This window comes from Siphateles boraxobius, unplaced genomic scaffold, assembly GCF_051911475.1.
Source record: "Siphateles boraxobius isolate OS27281-9 unplaced genomic scaffold, OSU_SipBor_1 6, whole genome shotgun sequence".
Lineage (NCBI taxonomy): Eukaryota > Metazoa > Chordata > Actinopteri > Cypriniformes > Leuciscidae > Siphateles > Siphateles boraxobius.
Genome location: NW_027509186.1, coordinates 41711068 through 41732750, shown reverse-complemented (window position 1 = coordinate 41732750; position 21683 = coordinate 41711068). Strand labels below are relative to the sequence as shown.

Sequence of the window (21683 nt, the reverse complement as noted above, 5' to 3'; positions counted from 1 at the left end):
TAAACAATTTTTATTTTTAAGTCAAGAGATTTGAAGCTTTCAAGGTTTGCAGTGAACGGTTGTTTAAGATTTAATCTAAGGGTTGACAATATTGACTTTATTGTGTGTTTAGTACGGAGTTCAACAAATGTCAGGGTTGTATTTACTAGCTTTCACTTTCAATATAAACAGGGTTTACTGGAAAGATGACAATTATAATAAAAAAGTCGAGAATAAAGTCGAAATATTTCGAGAATAAAGTCGAAATTACGAGCAGTATTCAGTAGAAGTGTGTGTGTGTGTGTGTGTGTGGGTGTGTGTGTGTGTGTGTGTGTGTGTGTGTGTGTGTGTGTGTGTGTGTGTGTGTGTGTGTGTGTGTGTGTGTGTGTGTGTGTGTGTGTGTGTGTGTGTGTGTGTGTGTCGAACTGCCTCGGACATGGACTTTACAGGCGATAACACTTTTCAGTCTTGGAGCTATCCAGCTTTATTACATCTGAGGAAATTGTGGGATCCGACTAAATGATTGGATATGCACTGTAAAGGATTTACGGTGAAGAGGGAGACAGTACGGGTACTGTTGTTCTCTCGACCCAGATGCTGTTGCCTATAGATGAGCACGAAGACACGGCTTCGAGTCAACGTGCCATAGCCTATAAAGTTTGGGTCAGGATTGTGGTGTCTACCAGGGCCGGCCAGAGGCATAAGCGAACTAAGCGGCTGCTTGGGGCCCCCTGGTGGAGTTTAATTTTTTTTTTTTTTGATGATGACTTAAACAAGTGACATAAATTAATGAATGAATAAGAATGAATAATTCAAGACAAGAAAATTCTGATTTCATGATCAATATACCTGCCAACAACTGCTGCTGTGTCTGCCAGCGTTTAAGTCATGCGCATAATCTAGTCACCTCACGAGTGCATAGACAATTCGTGCGCAACTGCGCATAAAGTTAGTCACGGTATCGGTTTAAGTTGGAGAAAATAGCCGCAGGCGAACTTAACCTTCTAGGTGTAGGGTTAGCAGTTTGAATAAATAATAAACATAGCAGTTTGAACTCTTCTCCACTTTATTATACCACACATCAGATCACTAATGCCTAGTTCACACTACATGATTTTAAGCCCGATTTAAGCCCGATTTGCAAATCGTTGAGCTCGCCGACAGGTCAGGGTGTTATCGCGTGCAAATCGCGGGGGATTAGCGAGCGATGAACGCTCGCCAATCTGTTAGTATGAAAGAGCCAACAACGCATCAAAGACCCTCGCAGACGCCTCGCAGACGCGTCGCCGAGCCTAGAAAAATATCTAGCATGCTAGATATCCAGAGCTGTCGCACAACTCAATCTCACTGATGTCATGAGCAACAGCCAATCACAGCAACGCATGAGTTGAGGTCACCGGGTAAATACGTGATTTTTGCCATCAGCTAAACATAAACATGCAGCTACATCTCCGATAGGCTATAAACATGCTGTACTCACCTCCAACTCTCTCTGTAGCACAGACCTGCTCTTCGCGTATGCAGATCCACTCTTTCCCCCATACTCTCTTATTTTTTCTTTTTTTGCGTTTTTTCTCAGAGCAAATCATCGCGCAAACAGTTTGCAGCACTAGTTTCTGTCTGACGTCCATATTCGCGTGTTGTGTTGTTCTTTGCTGTGTATTGGCGCGTGCTGTTTCGCGCCAAGATAGACATTAGACAGATAGATTTGTAGACAAGATAGAATCGTTGGGTGACAGTTGTTGTCAACTCGTGTAGTGGGTTACCTCCTGTTGCGGATCAATCACGCTGTGTCGTGTGGTGTGAACAGCTCAACAACTTGAACACTCCTGATTTCTCAGAGAGCAAGTCATGTAGTGTGAACCGCACAGTTCAGGCCGACGTTTTAAAATCATGTAGTGTGAACTAGGCTTAACTCCAAAAACCCGCGACACTCCAGTACCAAGTGCGCACGACCCATTCCTATCTACGGCAAGCCCAGAGGGAAAAAATATATACGTTTATACGTTTTGAGACAGTTTGTTTTAAGAAGTTTCAAAGAGTTAGTAAAAGACAAAAAGAGTAAAGTAAAAGTTTCAACTTTTTTATTTAAGTAGGCATCTATTTTTTATTTTTTATTTATTTTGTATTAATACATAACCTCACTGTATTCATTTATAATGTATCATTATTGCGTGACATTTGTGTCAATAATTGTCAAGCACAGGTGACTTCGCGTACTGGGAGGGGCCCCCAAATCAAATTCTGCTTAGGGCCCCCAAAAGGCTCGGGCCGGCTCTGGTGTCTACTGTGGTATCGATTCGTGCTCGTCTAGGCGTCCGAAAACAAATGGCAATGTCATGTTGTTAGATTAGTACCTGTAGAATTTCCTTTTGTTGAAAGCCCAGATAAAAGTAAAAAGCAACTATTATATTTAGATCCATGTTCGACTTCACGAGCGCATTTCTTTACAAAAAAAATAAATAAGAACTACGGAAGGCTGTATTCTCGTAATTTTGATTTTATTCTCAAAATATTACGATTTAATTCCTGAAATATTTCGACTTTAATCTCGAAATATTTCGACTTTAATCTCGAAATGCTAGATTTTTTTTTTTTTTTTTACGGATTTTTTTTTTTACATTGCGGTTCAGGGCTTCCGTAGTACTACCCGGTGTTGAAACAGGTTTTTTTGTGACCCGGTAGGCCTACTGTAGTATTTATTTCTGTTCCTATTCCGATGTACAGCAGAAACAGTGAAGCATGGAGGGATATTTGTGTGGCACACCTTGTGTCCGTTAACTACGGAAGCTTGTTTCCACCAAAGCAGTGGCGGCTGGTGAAAAATATCTTAGGTGAGGCTGTGCCATATTCAGTCAGTGTCAATAGTCTGGTAATCATAGGAGCCATCAGGTCTTTTACTGTTGTGGCTCTTCCTCAAAACATCCATCAAGCATCCACCCTTCTCTCATTCAGAAACCTCATAAAACCTTTTTCTTTTCTCTGAACATTACTATTAAGCTCACAGTCTGTAAATTCTACCTTATTATATGTTGTTTGTTTGAATCCCCCTTTGTTTGTAGGCCTACTTTACAATATTCTTGTAAAGATGTTGTTTGTATCTTTATAATATAGACATGTTCTATATTGCTTTCTGCCCTTGGTGGGTGTATTGTGCTTTGATGTTGATTTTGCTCTATTCCTTAACCCAGTGTTCTCGAACTTTTTAGAGTGTAGTTCCCCATGAGTCTTGGGGTCCTTCGGTCCGAATGGACCCGACGCATTTAAATATATATTTTTTTAAATCATAGCTTCATCGGAATGGTCTGAAATTTGGTGACTTTTTTGGTACTTGGTATATGAACATCCAAAAAAATTGGGGACAGGATTTGAATAGTCTAAGTGGTTGTAAAAAAAATTGTCACACTCAGGACCTTCGGGTCCAAATGGACCCGGATAGGAAATCAATGGCAAATTGGCAAAAATGTGAAAATACCGAGTTTTTTTGTGCGTACAATCTACAAATCAGCCACGATCCAGAAAAAAAGTACACAACAGTGAAGGGGTGAATCTATAAAACATCAAGAGTGCAAAACAGACACATCCACACACACACACACACACACACACACACACACACACACACACACACACACACACACAAACACAAACACACTTTTATACATAAACAAACCAATAAATTCAGATTTCATATGTGTTTTGCATTTTTAAAATGCTCAGTTTGTCCACCAGATGGCATCCATCTCATTTCAAAAATTGCTTTCATGAGGTCTAGGCTTGACTCTAAAATGAAATACAGCTTTAAAAAAAATAAAAAATATATATATATATTTTTTTAAATAATTTTCTATTATATTCAATGGGGGGCAAACTGGGGGGAAATGGGTCATATTTATTGCATAAATATTAATTATAAATCATAAAATTCTCAAAACACCAAAAAAGAAAGGAAAAAATATTATAAAAAACAAGTAAAAAAAAAATTATGATTTTCTTTTAATAAATATGAATCCCGCCCTTCCGGCCCATTTGGACCCGCCGAAGGTCCTGAGTGTGACTCTGAAATGAAGGACCCCATGAGTCTTTTAACATCCCCCTGCGTACCTCTCTACAGTCACACCTTTTTCAGTAAGGGCCAAGGGACAATATTTGCCCCCTTAAATCAATATTTCCAGTGCTTTTTTTTTACCTTTATAAAATAAATAATGCTTTAAATAAAAAAACGTTCAATAGAGAAATATGCAATGATTGTAAAAACGAAGTGACGCATTTAAATATTAAATTCAACCCAATCCGCCAGTATGTGGCGGTAACTCACTGTCTTTATGAGTGAGTCATCGAGTCATTTATTCATCAAGCAAGTGGCTGTAATTATGAATGAATCATTGACTCTCACGATTTGTTCAAAGCCGCAGATTCGTTCACTTCACTGCTGTGGCTCTCGTTGGAGCTATTGTTTTGTTGCAAAAAATACGGACAATACTGTGTTTAGTATAAAATAATTTTCACATTTGAAATCGTGTGGATATTCGTATAGTGTGATCAACATTAACACAGGACCTGACACAGGGTATATCGGAAGAGACTTTTAATCTTAAATCGATCTCGATGCACAGATTGTCTGTGTCTATATGTTCTTTGAGCTAGTGCTAAATCCACACTTTTACAAAGTCAAGAACGACATACTTGTCATGGCAGCATAATCAACATAGGCTATTATATAGTTACACGCTGCTAGTAAATGCAGTCAGTTTTGACCCCAAAAAATTTGGTAATTTGATCGGATGTCACGTACTGTAGCCTACCTGCTAAAAACGCATGCTAAGTTTTAATGTTATTTTAAGGTGGAGTAGACTTGAATGAACGGCAAAAGTCAGCATTTTGTTCGCGTACCTCTGTCACCTCACGTATATCGACCTTAAGTGTTGGAAAGGCACTATATAAATAAAAATCATCATCATCATCATCATTGTTATTATTATTATTAACAACCCAAACACATTAGCCTACAAACTGCAGCTGTGAAAAAGTCAGTAATTATTGAGTGCCAATATTAAAAGGTTGAGGCATTCTTACACAAAAACAAACATATTGCACAAACTTTCCATTTCTATTTGAAAGTGAACTTAAACTGTTTACTTTCTCAGACCGTGTTTTTCATATCCCTCCGGTAACTTTCCATGCTGGATCTGTCCCAGTTGTTTTAAAAAGTAAGAATGGAAAGCACAATAAGGCATTAGCATGACCCACATTAATTTCACACATGTAGTACAACTTTGTGGTTTTGTTTTATTAATACACTGAATACTTTTTTCTTGATATACCCCGAAAGAATGGAAGTAAAATGTGACAACATGCCCCATAGGTGGGGTACATTGTAATGACAGCTTAAAATGCTATCTGATCTAATAAAAAAATATATATACAAGACAAACTAAAATATTTTCTCAATAAAATACAATTATTAACTTTTTCATATAAAATATTGCCATTTTTTTATAATTAAAAATAAAATATTTTTTGAGTTTGACAACGAACACAGCAAAACGGCTACAACATAATTTTAAAACATAATAATTAATAATTTCAGAACATTTACTCTCAGTCCGTTTCTCATGTTTTCTCAATGGAATTCATAAAAGTATAGAATAGAATAGCATAGTTCTAATAGGGACTCATTAACGCAGTGTGACAACATGCCCCATCTGCAGTTTAAACCCTGCTAGTGTCTTCTGCTAGTTAGAGAAGCATTAAAGAACTATTTCAACTGTTAAATAACATGTCGGAGATTAAAATAATATCAGATTTTTCTAATTTAAAATAAACACCAAAAATAAAGATGAATTTTGGCGCAAATTTTTCTCTATTTATTTAGTGTTGATATGGCAACTAGTAAATACACTAAGTTTCGTCATGCTAGCATGTGTGGAAGTATTTAAAACAATTGCCCCGCTAACCCCTAAACTGATATACTGTGATATAAACTTGCAATTGCATGTTATAAAGTCAGAATTCCGAGAAATAAACACACAATTCTGAGAAAAAAGACAATATAACACAATTGTGACTTTTATATCGTGCAATTCTGAGATAAAAAGTCAGAATTGCGAGATAAAAAAGAAGCAATTATCATTTTTATTCTATAACGGAAACAATCTTCCATATAGAAAGCATTGAAGGGGATCTCATAAAAATAATATAAATTTACAGTTGTAACAATACATTATATTTTATTATATGATATGAGTTAAGTTTTTCTCAATCGATTTGACACATTTCTCCAAATGAATGTAGTTACTCTCAAAACAATGAACACAGCAAACTAAACACACTCTTAAGTTGGCAAAACAGTTCAGATTCACTGCACAATAAAGCAATGTATTGTAGTCTAGTAATGCATTTATCAAAAATAAATAGTAACATCAAAACCTACAAGTGTGTTCTCTGTTGATTTGATGATAAATTCACAATACATGAATGGAAATGCATGTTTTTTGTGTTCTTTAATCGTGTTCTTCAAAGTTCTGTGCAATAAGTCCTGAGACTAAAGAGACTTTAGCACAATGAAACACAAACGCTTTAAATCCCAACAGAACATTACACTCTCTGATGAACTACAGCATTACCAGCTTCATTATTATAACCAGTTTGACAGAGGTTCTCATCATAATAGTAGTTCATATGACTCATAAGTTGTAGTCCGAGTCTCCTGAAGTCAACGCTAGGCATATCGACTTCTGTAATAGTGATTTTTAGTGCAGTTTGGTCCAATCAAGTCTAGTCGCCTTTATTTACGAATACAGATCGTTTCAAAGCAGGAAAATAACAGAACCAATGATGCAAACTTCATCAAATATGAGAAAACATGTATAGACATCATTATTCAGCTCGATTCATTTCAGTGTTGATTCAGTTCAGTTCAATGACTGTGTAAAATGAGTTCAGTGCTAAAATAAGCAGCTCAGAAGATGATAGTGTCATTATTCAGTTAGCGTCAGTGCAGTTAAATCAGTAATAACGCTTGATATTAAGTTTGAGTTTGGATTGGCCTGTTCTCCTTTTAATAGATACTAAACTATAGGATGAATGTGGTGATAATGGCGTGTTATAATAGCAGCTGATACACACTATGGACAAAAAGCCTTTCAGACGCACTATCTAGGGCAGATACTTCATTCTTCAGTTTAGCTGTAACACTGAAACTAGAAGTTGACACTCCTATCAAAGGAGTAAAAAGATTTACTACAAAAATCTGTCAATTTTACAGTAATTTTACAGCTGTGGTTGCCAGAACTTTACTCTACAAATACACCAGCTACATTTTACATTTTACAGATTGACCTTAAATTTACAGTAAAAAATAAAACATGCATTTCATTAACTGAAGTCCTATTAATAACCGAATCACATGTGTCTTACATTTATAATACTGACAACCATCATTAAAGTCAAGTCAAGTCACCTTTATTTATATAGCGCTTTTACAATACAAATTGTTTCAAAGCAGCTTCACAGAGATAACAGGAAAGTAAAGTTGTAAAAGTATTGTTAAATTCAAAATTAAATGTTAAATGTCCCCAACTAAGCAAGCCAAAAGCCAATGGCGAATGAAGGCGGAAAAAAAGGCGACAGTCTTAAAGGGACATTGTGTAGGAATTTATCCCATCTAGCGGTGAAATTGTATTTTGCATTAAACGAATTGTTCTCTCCAGCGCCTCGCTTTTTCAAATGCGTGTTGCATCTACGGTAGCTGTGATGTACCAAAAAGCCAAGACAGGATGTCTTCTAACAGCACTTCGTCGAGTTTTCCTTCGGGTGAACAGGTTTGTTATTTCAAACAAACTGCAACTTGACACAACGAACACACGAATGTTACAGTATGAATAATAACAGTGTAATGCAGCCTTTTAAACTTGCCGGGGGCCGTGAAGCGCCTCTCACTGCTCTGCTCCTCCGCTTCTGCTGCTTTCAGTCATGTGACGCTGGCTCTGAACGAAAACGCCTTGTGGAAACGCGTTATGCTAGTACTTTTTGACCCTCTCTGCTATCATAGTTTTTCAAGATGGCGGAACGACATGGAAGCCTCCGTGGACCTACCCGTCACATGTATATAAAGATAATAAATTCTTCGTTTACGAGGTTAAGTCAGATAATTGGCAGAGGTATTTGTACACCATTGAGGACATATTAATGTATAAAAATATTGATTTTAGATAATAAAGTACCTAAAAAAACTACACATAGTCCCTTTAAGAAAGCAGGTGGTGAGAAGAAAGAAAGCCAAAGTTCATCACATAGCTTTTACTCAAGCTGAGGTGAAAACACAAGCTGACACACACAGTGTCATACACACAAACACAAAACACCATCATGGTAACACACACGACTCTAAAATAATGCAATTAACATTAATTTAACATTAACAACATAAAATGTAGCATAAAACCCTATATAGCTGATAAGAAAATACTAGAAACAAACTTCTTAGTATAGCGTATTCTCCGTATAGAGTAAAGTCCCGTTAACAGGTTTTTACTGCATTTCTACAGTCTTTTACATTAAAATTAAAATAATTCTTTACAGTGTGTACAACAAGATTTCATTAACTAACGATTAGCAATACTTCTAAAGCATTTATTTATCTTATATAATGTTCATTTACTAATACATTATTAAAATCAAAAGTTGTATCTAAAGTCGCCTGTAGTCCATCATTTTATCATCTTTGATCACCAAAATGACATATTTAAATATCTTCATGCCTTAAAATAGCTTGAATGTAACTCTTGCCTCATTTAGTATGCGCGGTTCTATGAATATGCAAATGAGCCCCGCCTCCACTCACTCACTCAGCTCAGAGATCCACTGGTTGACGATCACACGTTGATCTGATTGGTTACAAGGTAGTTTGTGACGTCAGAAACACCAGCGATTTCAAAGCGTGTTTTTGAGACTGTCTTTGGTTCACTGTAGTTTTAAGCAGAAAATACTCAGCAATGGTGTCGACTTATGAATTTACACATGGTTTGTCTTAAGCATATTAAAAACACCACATAGACATTTTCACCACAGGGGACTTTAACATTTTTGAACTAACATTAACTTGAACTAACAGTGAAACTCGAACTCTAAAAATCTGAATATCGTGCAGCAGTTCATGTATTTCAGTAATTCAAATTAAAAGGTGAAAGTAATATATTTAGTATATATACATATGCATGATTATACTTTTCAGGGGGCCGACATTTCTGTATTTAAAATCCTTTTTTAAAATTAATTTCATGATATATTCAAATTTTCTGAGATTTTGAATTTGGGGTTTTCATAAGCTGTAAAACATAATCATCAAAATTATAACTTTTGCACAATATTCTAATTTTCTGAGTTTCATCTGTATTTTTTTATTAACTAACTAACAGATTAATAACTGAAACAACTGTAATGCTTATTGTTAATGCACAAACTAAAAGGGCCTTATTGTAAAGTTCTACAGTTTAAAACACAAGACTCAAATGTATCGTTCTGACTCGTTTTCTGATTGCATGAGCCTCATCTAATGCTGTGAATAAACACACTGTGATGCCTTATTTCAGTTCAATGAAGTTGCAACTTTTTTCATATCCTTTTTTCCACATTCATCATGTTTTGTGCTCATTATGCTCACATGTAAGTAACATAAAACAGTCCTGGCCAGTTTAAATGGTTACAGACTCGCCCCTGTACTGCAGACAAACCGGTTTCCTTGTTGAAGAGAGGGCAAAAAATATGCATGAAAGATTCAACAGGAACCAAATGCAGGAGACGTGACATAAAAGCATAGATCCTGATGACGGACTGCTCAATTTATGATCCATGTTTCTCAAATCATTTCTGTACATTCACAAGCACGTATGCACAAGCACACAAGACACTTTCCATGATGACACATGTGTACGTGTGTGTGTGTGTGTGTGTGTGTGTGTGTGTGTGTGTGTGTGTGGACACGACTAAAATGTGTACATTTTAAAGCATAGATTTGATATAAAGTACAACACACAACAATGCAAAAAAAAAAAAGATTTCTGAGGGATTTTAATCATCATATTTCACGGTAAAGTTTAGAGATACAGGAGAGAGTAAGGTGTTCCACGTAGTTTTTATTAATTATAATTTTTCAATTATAATTTGAATTCAATTTGCAGTTAGCATATTACTTTGCTTAATAATAAAATGTATTTTAGAGTTAATTTTCAAGCATTTTTATACATAAAATGTCCTGGGGACAGAAATGTCACCCATACGGTGGAATTTAACGCGAGCTGAGCTGTTACATATTTTCTATGATGTGCGAATCTCTGAAAATGTTGTTACTTTTATACAGTTTTTGCAGTTTATTCATTGTTTTTCTGTTAAAGCAACTAAATAGCTTATAATATAATTTAAATATTATATTGTTGAAAATGTATTAGTTGTATGTAGCCTATGTTAGTAGTACAAATATTTTCTCACATCAGTCACATCAGGTTTCCACTCCGACTTATCACATATATTGTGACAACATGCCCCGCCAAAGGTCAACTGGGTAATAATAATGAAAATGTTTTTTGTTTTGTTTTTTCTCACAAAAGGGACTTTTCAAAATAAACCCATGAGGAATATTCGCTCTGGCATGCCTTTATTTAGGCTACTGTACAACACACCATATATTGAACATCTTGTAAAGTTTTTTTTTTTTTCATATCCATAATGATCTCACGTGAAGTGCATTATTATAGCGCATTTGTTAATAACACAACTCACATCTCTTGATAACGCTGGGGGAAAGTATACATGGAGAGTAAACATTAGGGCGTTTTCTATAGGGATATTACCAGATAAGTATTCGTATAACTTCTCAACAAAAGCATTATACTAACTATAATAAGACACATAAAGCTGGCACTTATATTTCTCATGTCTGAATATATTGCCAGATAAAATGCGGGGCTTTAGGAGCAGAAACAGATACTTCCTTAAACGCACACCTGACTTGGACACCTGGACGCAACAATTACTAATGTTTAACTAATGAATATGCAATTTTATGGCCCAATCACACCACCTAATTAATATGCATGACCAAATGCTTCCGCGTTGAATGATTGTTCCATTCGCTAACTAACTCGCTTACCTTCTTCATTCCAGCCAATCAGACATTCGGACTGATGTGACGTCATATAACCTAATTAATATTCATGAGACTGCGTATCTTTTTCTTTTTTTTTTTGTAACTGCGTATCCCTCAGTTTAAAGCGCAAATCTTTCCTAAACGTCGATCAGAAAAAGAATGATGAGGAAGAGACAAGAAAGGGCAAAAAGTTGGTCGGAAGAGAGCGAGACAAGAGCAGAAGTTAGCAAAAGGACAAAAACAAACGAACGGGCGAGTTCACGAGAAAAGGATGACTTAAACATGGAAGAGGAATATAAATTAATGGTGGAATTTAAAGAGGAGGGTGGATTTATTCACCCGATAAAGCTGACTAAAGCAATAGAGGAAGAAATAGGGAAAATCAAAATGGCTAGAATCATGAACAACAGAAAAGTGCTAATTCATGCTGTCAGTGAATCACAACAACAGAAGATACTCAAAATGAAAACCTTGATGGGGGAAAGGATTAAAGCATATGTTCCAGGAGCTATAGCAAGGTTGAGGGGAGTAATATCAGGAGTTCCAATTGAAATGACAATGGAGGATGTGAAAAAAGAAATTAGAGGAGGGAAAATAACAGACGCCATCAGGATTAAAAGTAAAAGAGATGGGGAACTTAAAGATACAATGGCAGTGATTCTTCAATTTGAAAATACCATGCCAGAAAATATCCAGCTAGGATATATGAATTACAGAGTCAGAGACTACATCCCTAAACCCCTCAGATGTTTTACTTGCCAAAGAATGGGACACATTGCAAAGGAATGTAAAGGCAAAGCTAGATGTGCACGATGCGGAGGACCGCATGAATTTGGTAAATGTGATAAAGATGCTAAGGTTAAGTGTTGTAATTGCGGAGGTGAACACAGCGCAGCATATGGTGGATGTGTTGTACAAAGGGAAGCCAGAGAAGCGCAAAGAATCAAAATAACAGAAAGAGTTTCATATGCTGAAGCTTTAAAAAGAGTGAGGAAAGATAGCACAGGAGGAATGAGGTTGGGAGAAGCAGGTCAAAGAAACTCGGCTGGGAATACAAAGCAAAGGCAGATTTATCAAAGACAAACCTTGGTACCAACAACAAATAGTCAAAACACATGTTTGCATAAATGTAAAGTGGATGAAAATACAATGGTGGTGAAAAAAGAAAACTTTGTAGCATTCATGTGTCATATTGTTAATATCACAGTACAAATGAAGAAGAAAAGTGACAAAATCAAAGCAGTTGTAACAGCAGCTGGAAGGTTTTTAGATATGAAAGAAATTCAAGCAGAACAGATCCATTCCATTCTGAGTACCACTGAAACAATAGAGAATGTTCAGGATTAGGATCATAGCTGTTATCATGGTTTTACACATACTTCAATGGAATGCCAGAAGTTTAATTGCCAATGGACAAGAATTTAAAAAGTTTGTTTATGAATTAGAAATAATTCCAGATATAATATGCGTTCAAGAAACATGGTTAAAACCTAATTTAGAATTTAAGATTCCTGGATATAGCGTAGAAAGACAGGATAGAAGTAATGGTAGTGGAGGAGGATGTGCTATTTTTATTAAAGATGGAATAGCTTATGAGAAAAATCTCATGAATAAAGAATTAGAATGTGTTATTATAGAAATATTTAATGTAAGAAAATATGGAAATATTAAAATTATTAATTATTATAATCCATGTAAAAATCTTGAAAGTGATATATTTAGGGAGATGGCGGGGAAAATACATAGAAGAGAAATATGGTGTGGTGATTTTAATGCCCACAATAGTCTTTGGGGTAGCAGGAAGACAGATCATAATGGTAGCATAGTGGAAGAAATAATGGATGAAAGGTCATTAGTTTGTCTTAATAATGGAAAAGGTACAAGAGTAAATATACATAAAAATACAGTTTCATGTCTTGATATCACATTAATATCTGATTGTCTGGTTAGTTCATGTAAATGGGATGTCAACTGGGAGTCTACAATAGGAAGTGATCATTTTCCAGTAAGTACAATAATTGATGACAATATAAACAGGCAAGAAGATTTTATATTAACAAGATGGTGCTTTAATAAAGCTAATTGGCAAAAATTTAAAATTAAATGTGAGGAAACCAGTCATATGGTTACCTTAAAAGGCAACATTGAAGAGTGTGCAAGGGAGATAACAGAACATATTTTAAATGCAGCAAGTTATAGCATACCAAGGAAAAAAATCATAAAAGGTAAGAAAAAGGTAGTGCCTTGGTGGAATGATGAATGTAGCAAAGTGGTTAAGGAGCGTAATAAGGCATTTAAAATATTACAGAAAAATTTAACAACCGAAAATCTTATTGAATATAAAAGGAAAAGAGCAATGGTTCGTAAAACTATTAAGGAAGCAAAAAAGAAAACATGGAGAGAGTATTGTTCCTCAATAGGTTCAGAAATAAAATTAAAGAATGTTTGGTCAATGTTTAGGAAAATGACGGGGAAAAGGGATGATGTTAAAATACCAGCTTTAGCTAGAGAACAGGAGATAGTAGTTTTAAATAAAGAAAAGGCAGATTTATTAGGCGAGACATTTGCTGCAGTTCATAATGGTGATCATCTAACAGACATTCATAGAAGGCAGAAGCTACAAAAACTTGGAAAGCATAAAAATATATTGGGAAAATGTAAAAAATGTACATCAACATTAGACATGAATATAACTGTGAAAGAAATTAAAACAGTATTGAAAGGGACAGGATATTCAGCTCCAGGGGAGGACCAATTATGCTATGCTATGTTTCGGCAGATACCGGAAGTTACATTGGAATTAATATTAAAATTATTCAATAAAATATGGAAAGAAGGTACAATACCAAATAGTTGGAAAAGGGCAACAATTTTACCATTTAATAAACCAGGGAAAGATCCAATCAGTCCAAATAATTACAGACCAATAGCTTTAACTTCTCATTTAAGTAAATGGATGGAGAAAATAGTGGTCAGTAGATTAGGGTTTGTTCTTGAACATAAGAAATTAATTAATGGATACCAGTGTGGATTTAGAATAGGGAGATCAACAATGGATGCATTAATTAGAGTCAGTAATGATATAGAGAAAGCGTTAAAAATGAAGGAGATAATGGTTGTAGTATTTTTTGATATAGAAAAAGCATATGATTCATTATGGAGAGAAGGGTTACTTATAAAAATAAAGCAGATGGGAATAGGTGGGAAGATGTATAATTGGATAGCAAATTTTTTGATGGATAGGAAAATAAGGGTGAAGATGGGGAACGATTATTCAAAAGAATTCAATGTGGAAAATGGAATACCTCAAGGTAGTGTAATAAGCCCAATTTTATTTAATATCATGATTAATGACATCTTTTCAGATACTGACAAATGTATTAAATCTGCATTATTTGCAGATGATGGGGCCATATGGATGAGAGGAAAGAATATAAAACATGTAGTAGGAAATATTAAGAAAGCAATTAATAAAGTAGAAAAATGGTCTTATGAATGGGGTTTTAAATTATCAGCAAACAAGTCTTGTTTTATGGTATTCACAAATAAGAGAAATATTGATATAGGAACAATGACATTATATGGACAGACGTTGGAAAGGGTTACAGAATTTAAATACCTAGGACTATGGTTAGATAGCTCTTATACATGGAAAACACATATAGATAACTTGGAAACTAAATGTAAGAAAGTTATAAATCTCTTAAAGGCTGTGGCTGGAAATAACTGGGGTGCAGATAGACAGTCATTATTAAACATATACAGGGCTCTTATGAGATCAATAATAGATTATGGCAGTTTTATTTATGGAGCAGCAGCTAAAACAACACTACAAAGGATAGATAGATTACAGAGTAGAGCTTTACGTATATGTACAGGAGCAGTGAAAACAACACCTATCAATGCTCTTTTAGTAGAGACTGGAGAAACTCCACTGGAAATGAGAAGAATGAAATTAGGTTTAGTATATTGGATGAAAATTAAAAGTAGTATGGATGAAAATGTAACTTCAACAATTCTAAAAACTTGTTGGGAATATTCAAAGTTCCATGGTAATGGATTTGGATGGGTTATAAGCAAATTGATTAAAGAGTTTGGATTAGAGGATAAGGAAATAGCACAATGTAATCCAATTAGTGTTGTTCCTCCATGGTTATTTCCTGAGATAAATGTAGACATGAGACTTCTTAAAATGAAAAATGAATGGAATTTAAACGAAATAGGGATACAGACTGATATATATTTAAGAAACTCTTATTATAATTACCTTAAAATATATTCAGATGGGTCTAAGAATTTAAAAGGGTGTGTGGGAATGGGAATATATATTCCTGAGTTCAAAATACATATTTCTAAAAGAATGTCAGATCAACTATCAGTTTTCACAGCAGAGATGGTGGCAGTTATATTGAGTTTACAATGGGTTGAGGAGGTTAGACCAGATAGGGTGGTGATATGCACGGATTCCAAAGCAGCTTTAGAAAGTATTCAGGGAGAAGGAAATAATAGGAAAGATTTAGTATTAGAAATTCAGCACAGTTTATTTAGATTATACAGGGGTGGCATTGATATTTGGTTTTGTTGGGTACCAGCACATGAAGGGGTAAAAGGAAATGAAAAGGCAGACAAATTAGCAAAAAGGGCTTTAGAGGAGGCAATAGCAATTACAATTCCTTTAGGGAAAGGGGAAGGAAAATCATTTATTAAGAGGAAAGAAATTGAAAATTGGCAAAAAAGGTGGAATGAAGATAAAAAAGGAAGAAGATTATATAAAGTACAAAAGTCAGTAGTAAAGAGAAATATTAATGAGAGAAACCGAAGGGAAGAAATAATAATGATCAGATTAAGAGTAGGTCATACTTATTTAAATGACAATTTATATTTAATAGGGAGGAAAAATAATGATAAATGTGAAGGATGTAGAGAGATAGAAAATATAGAACATGTATTGATGAACTGTAAAACATATGAACCTGAAAGGGAGAAATTGAGAAGAGTAGTTGAAAGGACAGGCCAAGAATGGAGTCTTAAAGGATTATTGGGAAATAAAGGAAATATAAAAGATATTTATAGATTAAGGAAAGCATTATTTATTTATCTTCAGAATACAAAATTAAAAAATAGAATTTAATAGATGTAAAACAATGTTGCTACACACTCATGAACAGTAGGTGGCGGTATGCACCTTAAGTTGCTTGCAATCCGCCATGATAGAAAAGAAGAAGAAGAAGAAGAACGTCGATCAGAGAGTGTAATAACTCAAACTGCTTCATCATGGACTTCGATCTGAACGCAGGTCAAATTCTGCACAGCTTATTTAACATTTTAACTTTAATTAAGATGCACTAGTTGAATATAGGTAGCCTAATTTGAACGATTTCAGAGTGAAACTAATGTTTTTTTTAATCTACTCTTTCTCTTTTTTTCCAGCTGTTGGAGATGACGAGGTGAAAAAGTCAGAGGGAAAACAAGTGGAGGGAATCTTTGGGTTTGGAAAGAAGGATAAAGACAAAAGCAAAGACAAGGTAAAAACACGTTTATTCATATCAATCTAAATCTATCGAAACGCCAGTATCCACACGAGATATTTGTGTTGTGATTGTAGTGTTGTTGTCGTCACAGAAATCACATTTCCTCGTGTTATACAACACACAGGACAAGTAAAGTGTTGATTATGAACATCAGTTAGCACTGGATAATTTTGCATATGGAAATAGTGTTAGCCTACAGGTAGGCTATTAAGAATTTGAACAATAGCCACACCAACTTCCTTATTAAATATGAAATATGAGCAGTACGACGTGCAGTAATAGATGTAAATGCTGGTTTATGAGAATGCCATTAGTTTTATTCAGTAATATTATTTTACATTTTGTCTCAGAGTGATTCCAAGGGTAAGGATAAGGACAAGCACAAAGACAAAGGAGATCATAAAGACAAACACAAAGACAAAGGAGATCATAAAGATAAAGACAAACACAAGGACAAAGGAGAACATAAAGACAAAGACAAGAAGAAGAAGAAGGACAAGGATCACAAGAAGAAGGACGGCCACAAGTCCTCCTCCAGTGATTCGGTAATCTTTGTGCTTTTTATCAAACTGTATTAATGCACACAGGTATTGCTATGAAGAGGAAAGTTAGAATTGGGACTTTGGGAGTGACTTGTTTTCCATTAATCGGCAATAAATGAAGTCCGTGGACAGAGTGCAGATCGACATAATGACCCAACGGCCTCAGGGCTGGGCTGGTTAAACAGGTTGATCTTGAGGTGTGGTCACTAATGCGACTGTACACCGTAAAGATGCACTATCTAGGGCGGGTGCTTTTATTCTTCAGGGTCTCTGAGAAAGATTTGCTGTGATTCGTTCCCGCCCCACACAACATACCAGCCGTTGCGTCACTTATCGCAGATGTCACACATTCTGACACACACCCACATAGTTTCCAAAATAACCTTTATTCACACAGAGGGAGACGAGATCTGTGAGTAAACGCACTGAAAGATATGCTTAACCTGTTCGTGAGTATTGAATATTTGAATAAAACAAGCTATATGTAAATATGTATATGAGCAGCATGCTTTGCTGATTTGATTAAATAAATCAGTAAAAAAAAAATTGGTAAAATAAGTATATTTATAGAGAAACTTGTAATATGCAGTGGCTCCTAAAAGTATTTAGATAATTTAGTCTTTACTAATGTATTTCCTATTGCAGGTGGAGTTTGTGATCGTGGATATTTAATCTAATCACAATGATCATTTGACTGCAATCATTTTTCCACATTTTTCCAATAAAAAACACTGTTGTGAAAGACATAAAGACAGTCAAAGGTCCTCCTTCATACGAAATGAAGGGCTTATTCAGACTGCTATATTATATTATATTAATATTTAGTGCTGTAAAATCGATTAATTGCATCTAACAAAAGATGAAAAAAAATATTATTTATATATATATATATATATATAATTTACCCATTTATATATAAATGGGTGAAATTATAATATTCCCAAAGGATGTAATATAATATATATAAATATGTTATATTATATTTAAAAAAAATATATATATATATATATATATAATTTTTTTAAAATATATAATATAACATATTTATATATATTATATTACTTCCTTCGGGAATATTATCATATATTTAGTTCTGTAAAGTCAATTAATCACATCTAACATAAAAGATTGTGTCTGTGTGTGTATATATATATATGGCATGCACACATACATATACATATATATACATACATACACATGCATATATATTTGCAAACTTTTGTTTTATCCGATTTATGACGATTAATTGATTTTACTTCACTAATTTATATTATATCATATTATATTATATCCTTTATAATCTAGTTTGCAACTCTAAGATTTAAATGTTTTCTAAATATAACTAGATTTTAATGAAACAAAGTCCAGAGAGAGAAACTGTCCACTCCTGAAGATCAAACTCTCTTGCAGTGAATACTGAGTCTGAAACTATAAAAGTATTTCGAGTCGTGAGGCTGTTATCACCTGTGAGAGATTATTAAATCCTCTGCCGAATCTGTGTGATAGAAACATGCTTTTATCATGAGCACACGTGTGTGTGTGTGTGCTGTAAAATATGATCCTGAATGCAGCATCAGATATGATAAATAATAAGGTTTACACCCATCATGAAATGCAATGACACTTAAACCATGTATTTCACATAATGTATAACATATTCAGATATTCAAATCCATATGCATTTATAGGAAAATATTTGTTTACATTGAATACAATTACAATGGAAGTCTATGGGTAAAGACACTGCATCGGAATAAATATTAAAATTGCAAAACATGATCGCACTTTAATTCTCCTTCCACTTCCTTTAATATAAATGGAAAGCAGAAGCTCTGACGTTTTGCCTTTCACTACTCTTGTGTCGAACTTGAGATGTTGGACACATAATATTCAAACATTTTCGCATGTATGTTTAATTTTAAGGACTTTTAATGATCTGAAGGTTGATGTTTGTCTCTTTTTGTTGTTGTTGGTAGGACTAAAAGCAAGACTGAAGATTCCTCCGAAGCCTCCAGAAACATAATATAGAATTCTTTATAATAGGATTTTTCTATAAGATGCAGATGAAGAGCTGTAAGTCCACACTTCCACAAGGTGGCGCTACTTACATATTCAAAGTTGCCTATAATGAAACACTGGGATAAAACAGAGTTTTGTACTACTTTGTGTAAAATTGTTTGCTGGTTTAATAAATTCTAGTGTCTGAAATTGTTTTCATCCATTTCGTCTTCTAGAAACTCTGTGTTTGTTGGTTATTATTGGTTTGATGTTTAAGTGTAGCATATATTTATGTGTGTATAATGTGACTTTATAATGCACAGAAACTCCTGAACCCTACAGAACAACACCAAATACAAATATTCAGCACAAGTTCATTATAGCACATTGATACACTACCAGTCGAAAGTTTTGGAGTTTTGCATTTATTTTATTTAACACAGTAATATTGTTAAAAAATATGATATTTTAAAATAACTGTTTTCTATGTGAATATATGTTAAACTGTGATTTATTCCTGTGATCAGAGCTGAATTTTCAGCATCATTACTCCAGTCTTCAGTGTCACATGATCCTTCAGAAATCAGTCTAATATGATGATTTGATGATCAAGAAACATTTATGATTATTATCAATGTTGAAAACAGTTGTGTACAACTTATTTTCAGGATTCTTTGATGAATAGAAAGTTCAAAAGAACAGCTTTTATATGAAAGAGTCTTTTGTAACATTATAAAGATTTTTCCTGTCACTTTTGATCTATTTAATTAATCCTTGATGAATAAAAGTATTAATTTCTTTTATTTATTCCCCCCCAAAAATAAAAATTCTTGCTGACCCCAAACTTTTGAACGTTAATATTTAATGTTACAAAGCTTTCTATTTCAGATAAATGCTGTTCTTTTGAACTTTCTATTCATCAAAGAATCCTGAAATAAAAATGTAAATAACTGTTTTCAACACTGATAATAATCATAAATGTTTCTTGATCATCAGATCATCATATTATAGTGATTTCTGAAGGATCATGTGACACTGAAGACTGGAGTAATTATGCTGAAAATTCAGCTTTGATCACAGGAATAAATTACACTTTAAAAAATATTAAAATAGAAAATAGTCATTTTAAATTGTCATAATTAACAATATTACTGTTTTTTTCTGTATTTTTAATCAAATAAATGCATCCTTGGTGAGCAGAAGAGACTTATTAACGTAGACAGATTGAAGATGCACAACACTGCAGTATCTTTGTCCTAACAGTGCGTTTATTCAAATAAATGGCTCATTTGAGACGGGTTTAACACAGATCTGTCTTGTTTGAGCACGGTTTGTTTGGTTTTTGGTCTGTGTTTGAGCACGACACGCAGATAATTCATCTGAACAGCAGAGATGAAACACTGGAGCCTCCAAACACTGTCTTTACAGAGACAACTGTGTGCCAGAGATAAGAGAATGGGGCGATCGAGAGAGAGAGAGAGAGAGAGAGAGAGAGAGAGACTTACCTCGGCCTGAAAATAACTCCAACTGGCAACTTTACATTGGCTGTGAATGAACTCAAAGAGAAAGCTCAAAGGGCCAGCGAACACCCAATAAACACAGCCTAAGACCTACACACACTCACTCACAGCCTAAGACCTACACACACTCACTCACAGCCTAAGACCTACACACACTCACTCACAGCCTAAGACCTACACACACTCACTCACAGCCTAAGACCTACACACACTCACTCACAGCCTAAGACCTACACACAGTCACTCACAGCCTAAGACCTACACACACTCACTCACAGCCTAAGACCTACACACACTCACTCACAGCCTAAGACCTACACACACTCACTCACAGCCTAAGACCTACACACACTCACTCACAGCCTAAGACCTACACACACTCACTCACAGCCTAAGACCTACACACACTCACTCACAGCCTAAGACCTACACACACTCACTCACAGCCTAAGACCTACACACACTCACACTCACTCACAGTCTAAGACCTACACACACTCACTCACAGTCTAAGACCTACACACACTCACTCACAGCCTAAGACCTACACACACTCACTCACACTCACTCACAGTCTAAGACCTACACACACTCACTCACAGTCTAAGACCTACACACACTCACTCACAGCCTAAGACCTACACACACTCACTCACAGCCTAAGACCTACACACACTCACTCACAGCCTTAGACCTACACACACTCACTCACACTCACTCACAGTCTAAGACCTACACACACTCACTCACAGTCTAAGACCTACACACACTCACTCACAGCCTAAGACCTACACACACTCACTCACAGCCTAAGACCTACACACACTCACTCACAGCCTTAGACCTACACACACTCACTCACAGCCTAAGACCTACACACACACTCACTCACAGCCTTAGACCTACACACACTCACTCACAGCCTAAGACCTACACACACACTCACTCACAGCCTTAGACCTACACA

The 21683-nt window shown here is 35.0% G+C and overlaps 1 protein-coding gene across 1 annotated transcript; it reads left to right on the top strand.

The window, feature by feature from the left end:
- The first annotated feature begins 11184 nt into the window (after window positions 1–11184).
- On the top strand, window positions 11185–19406 carry LOC143715482 (uncharacterized). The gene is made up of 5 exons (XM_077207316.1): window positions 11185–11278; window positions 16373–16421; window positions 16556–16650; window positions 17007–17201; window positions 19175–19406. The coding sequence occupies exons 2-5, from the start codon at window positions 16400–16402 to the stop codon at window positions 19178–19180; spliced, it is 318 nt and encodes a 105-aa protein (XP_077063431.1). The 5' UTR covers window positions 11185–11278; window positions 16373–16399; the 3' UTR covers window positions 19181–19406.
- The last annotated feature ends 2277 nt before the right edge of the window (window positions 19407–21683 follow it).

Bases quoted from the DNA above. Each gene is read 5' to 3' on its own strand.
- LOC143715482 (XM_077207316.1), top strand. From the start codon at position 16,400: ATGGACTTCGATCTGAACGCAG. The intron at 16,422-16,555 runs GTCAAATTCTGC...CTTTTTTTCCAG, and splicing joins GGACTTCGATCTGAACGCAG to CTGTTGGAGATGACGAGGTG. The intron at 16,651-17,006 runs GTAAAAACACGT...ATTTTGTCTCAG, and splicing joins AAGACAAAAGCAAAGACAAG to AGTGATTCCAAGGGTAAGGA.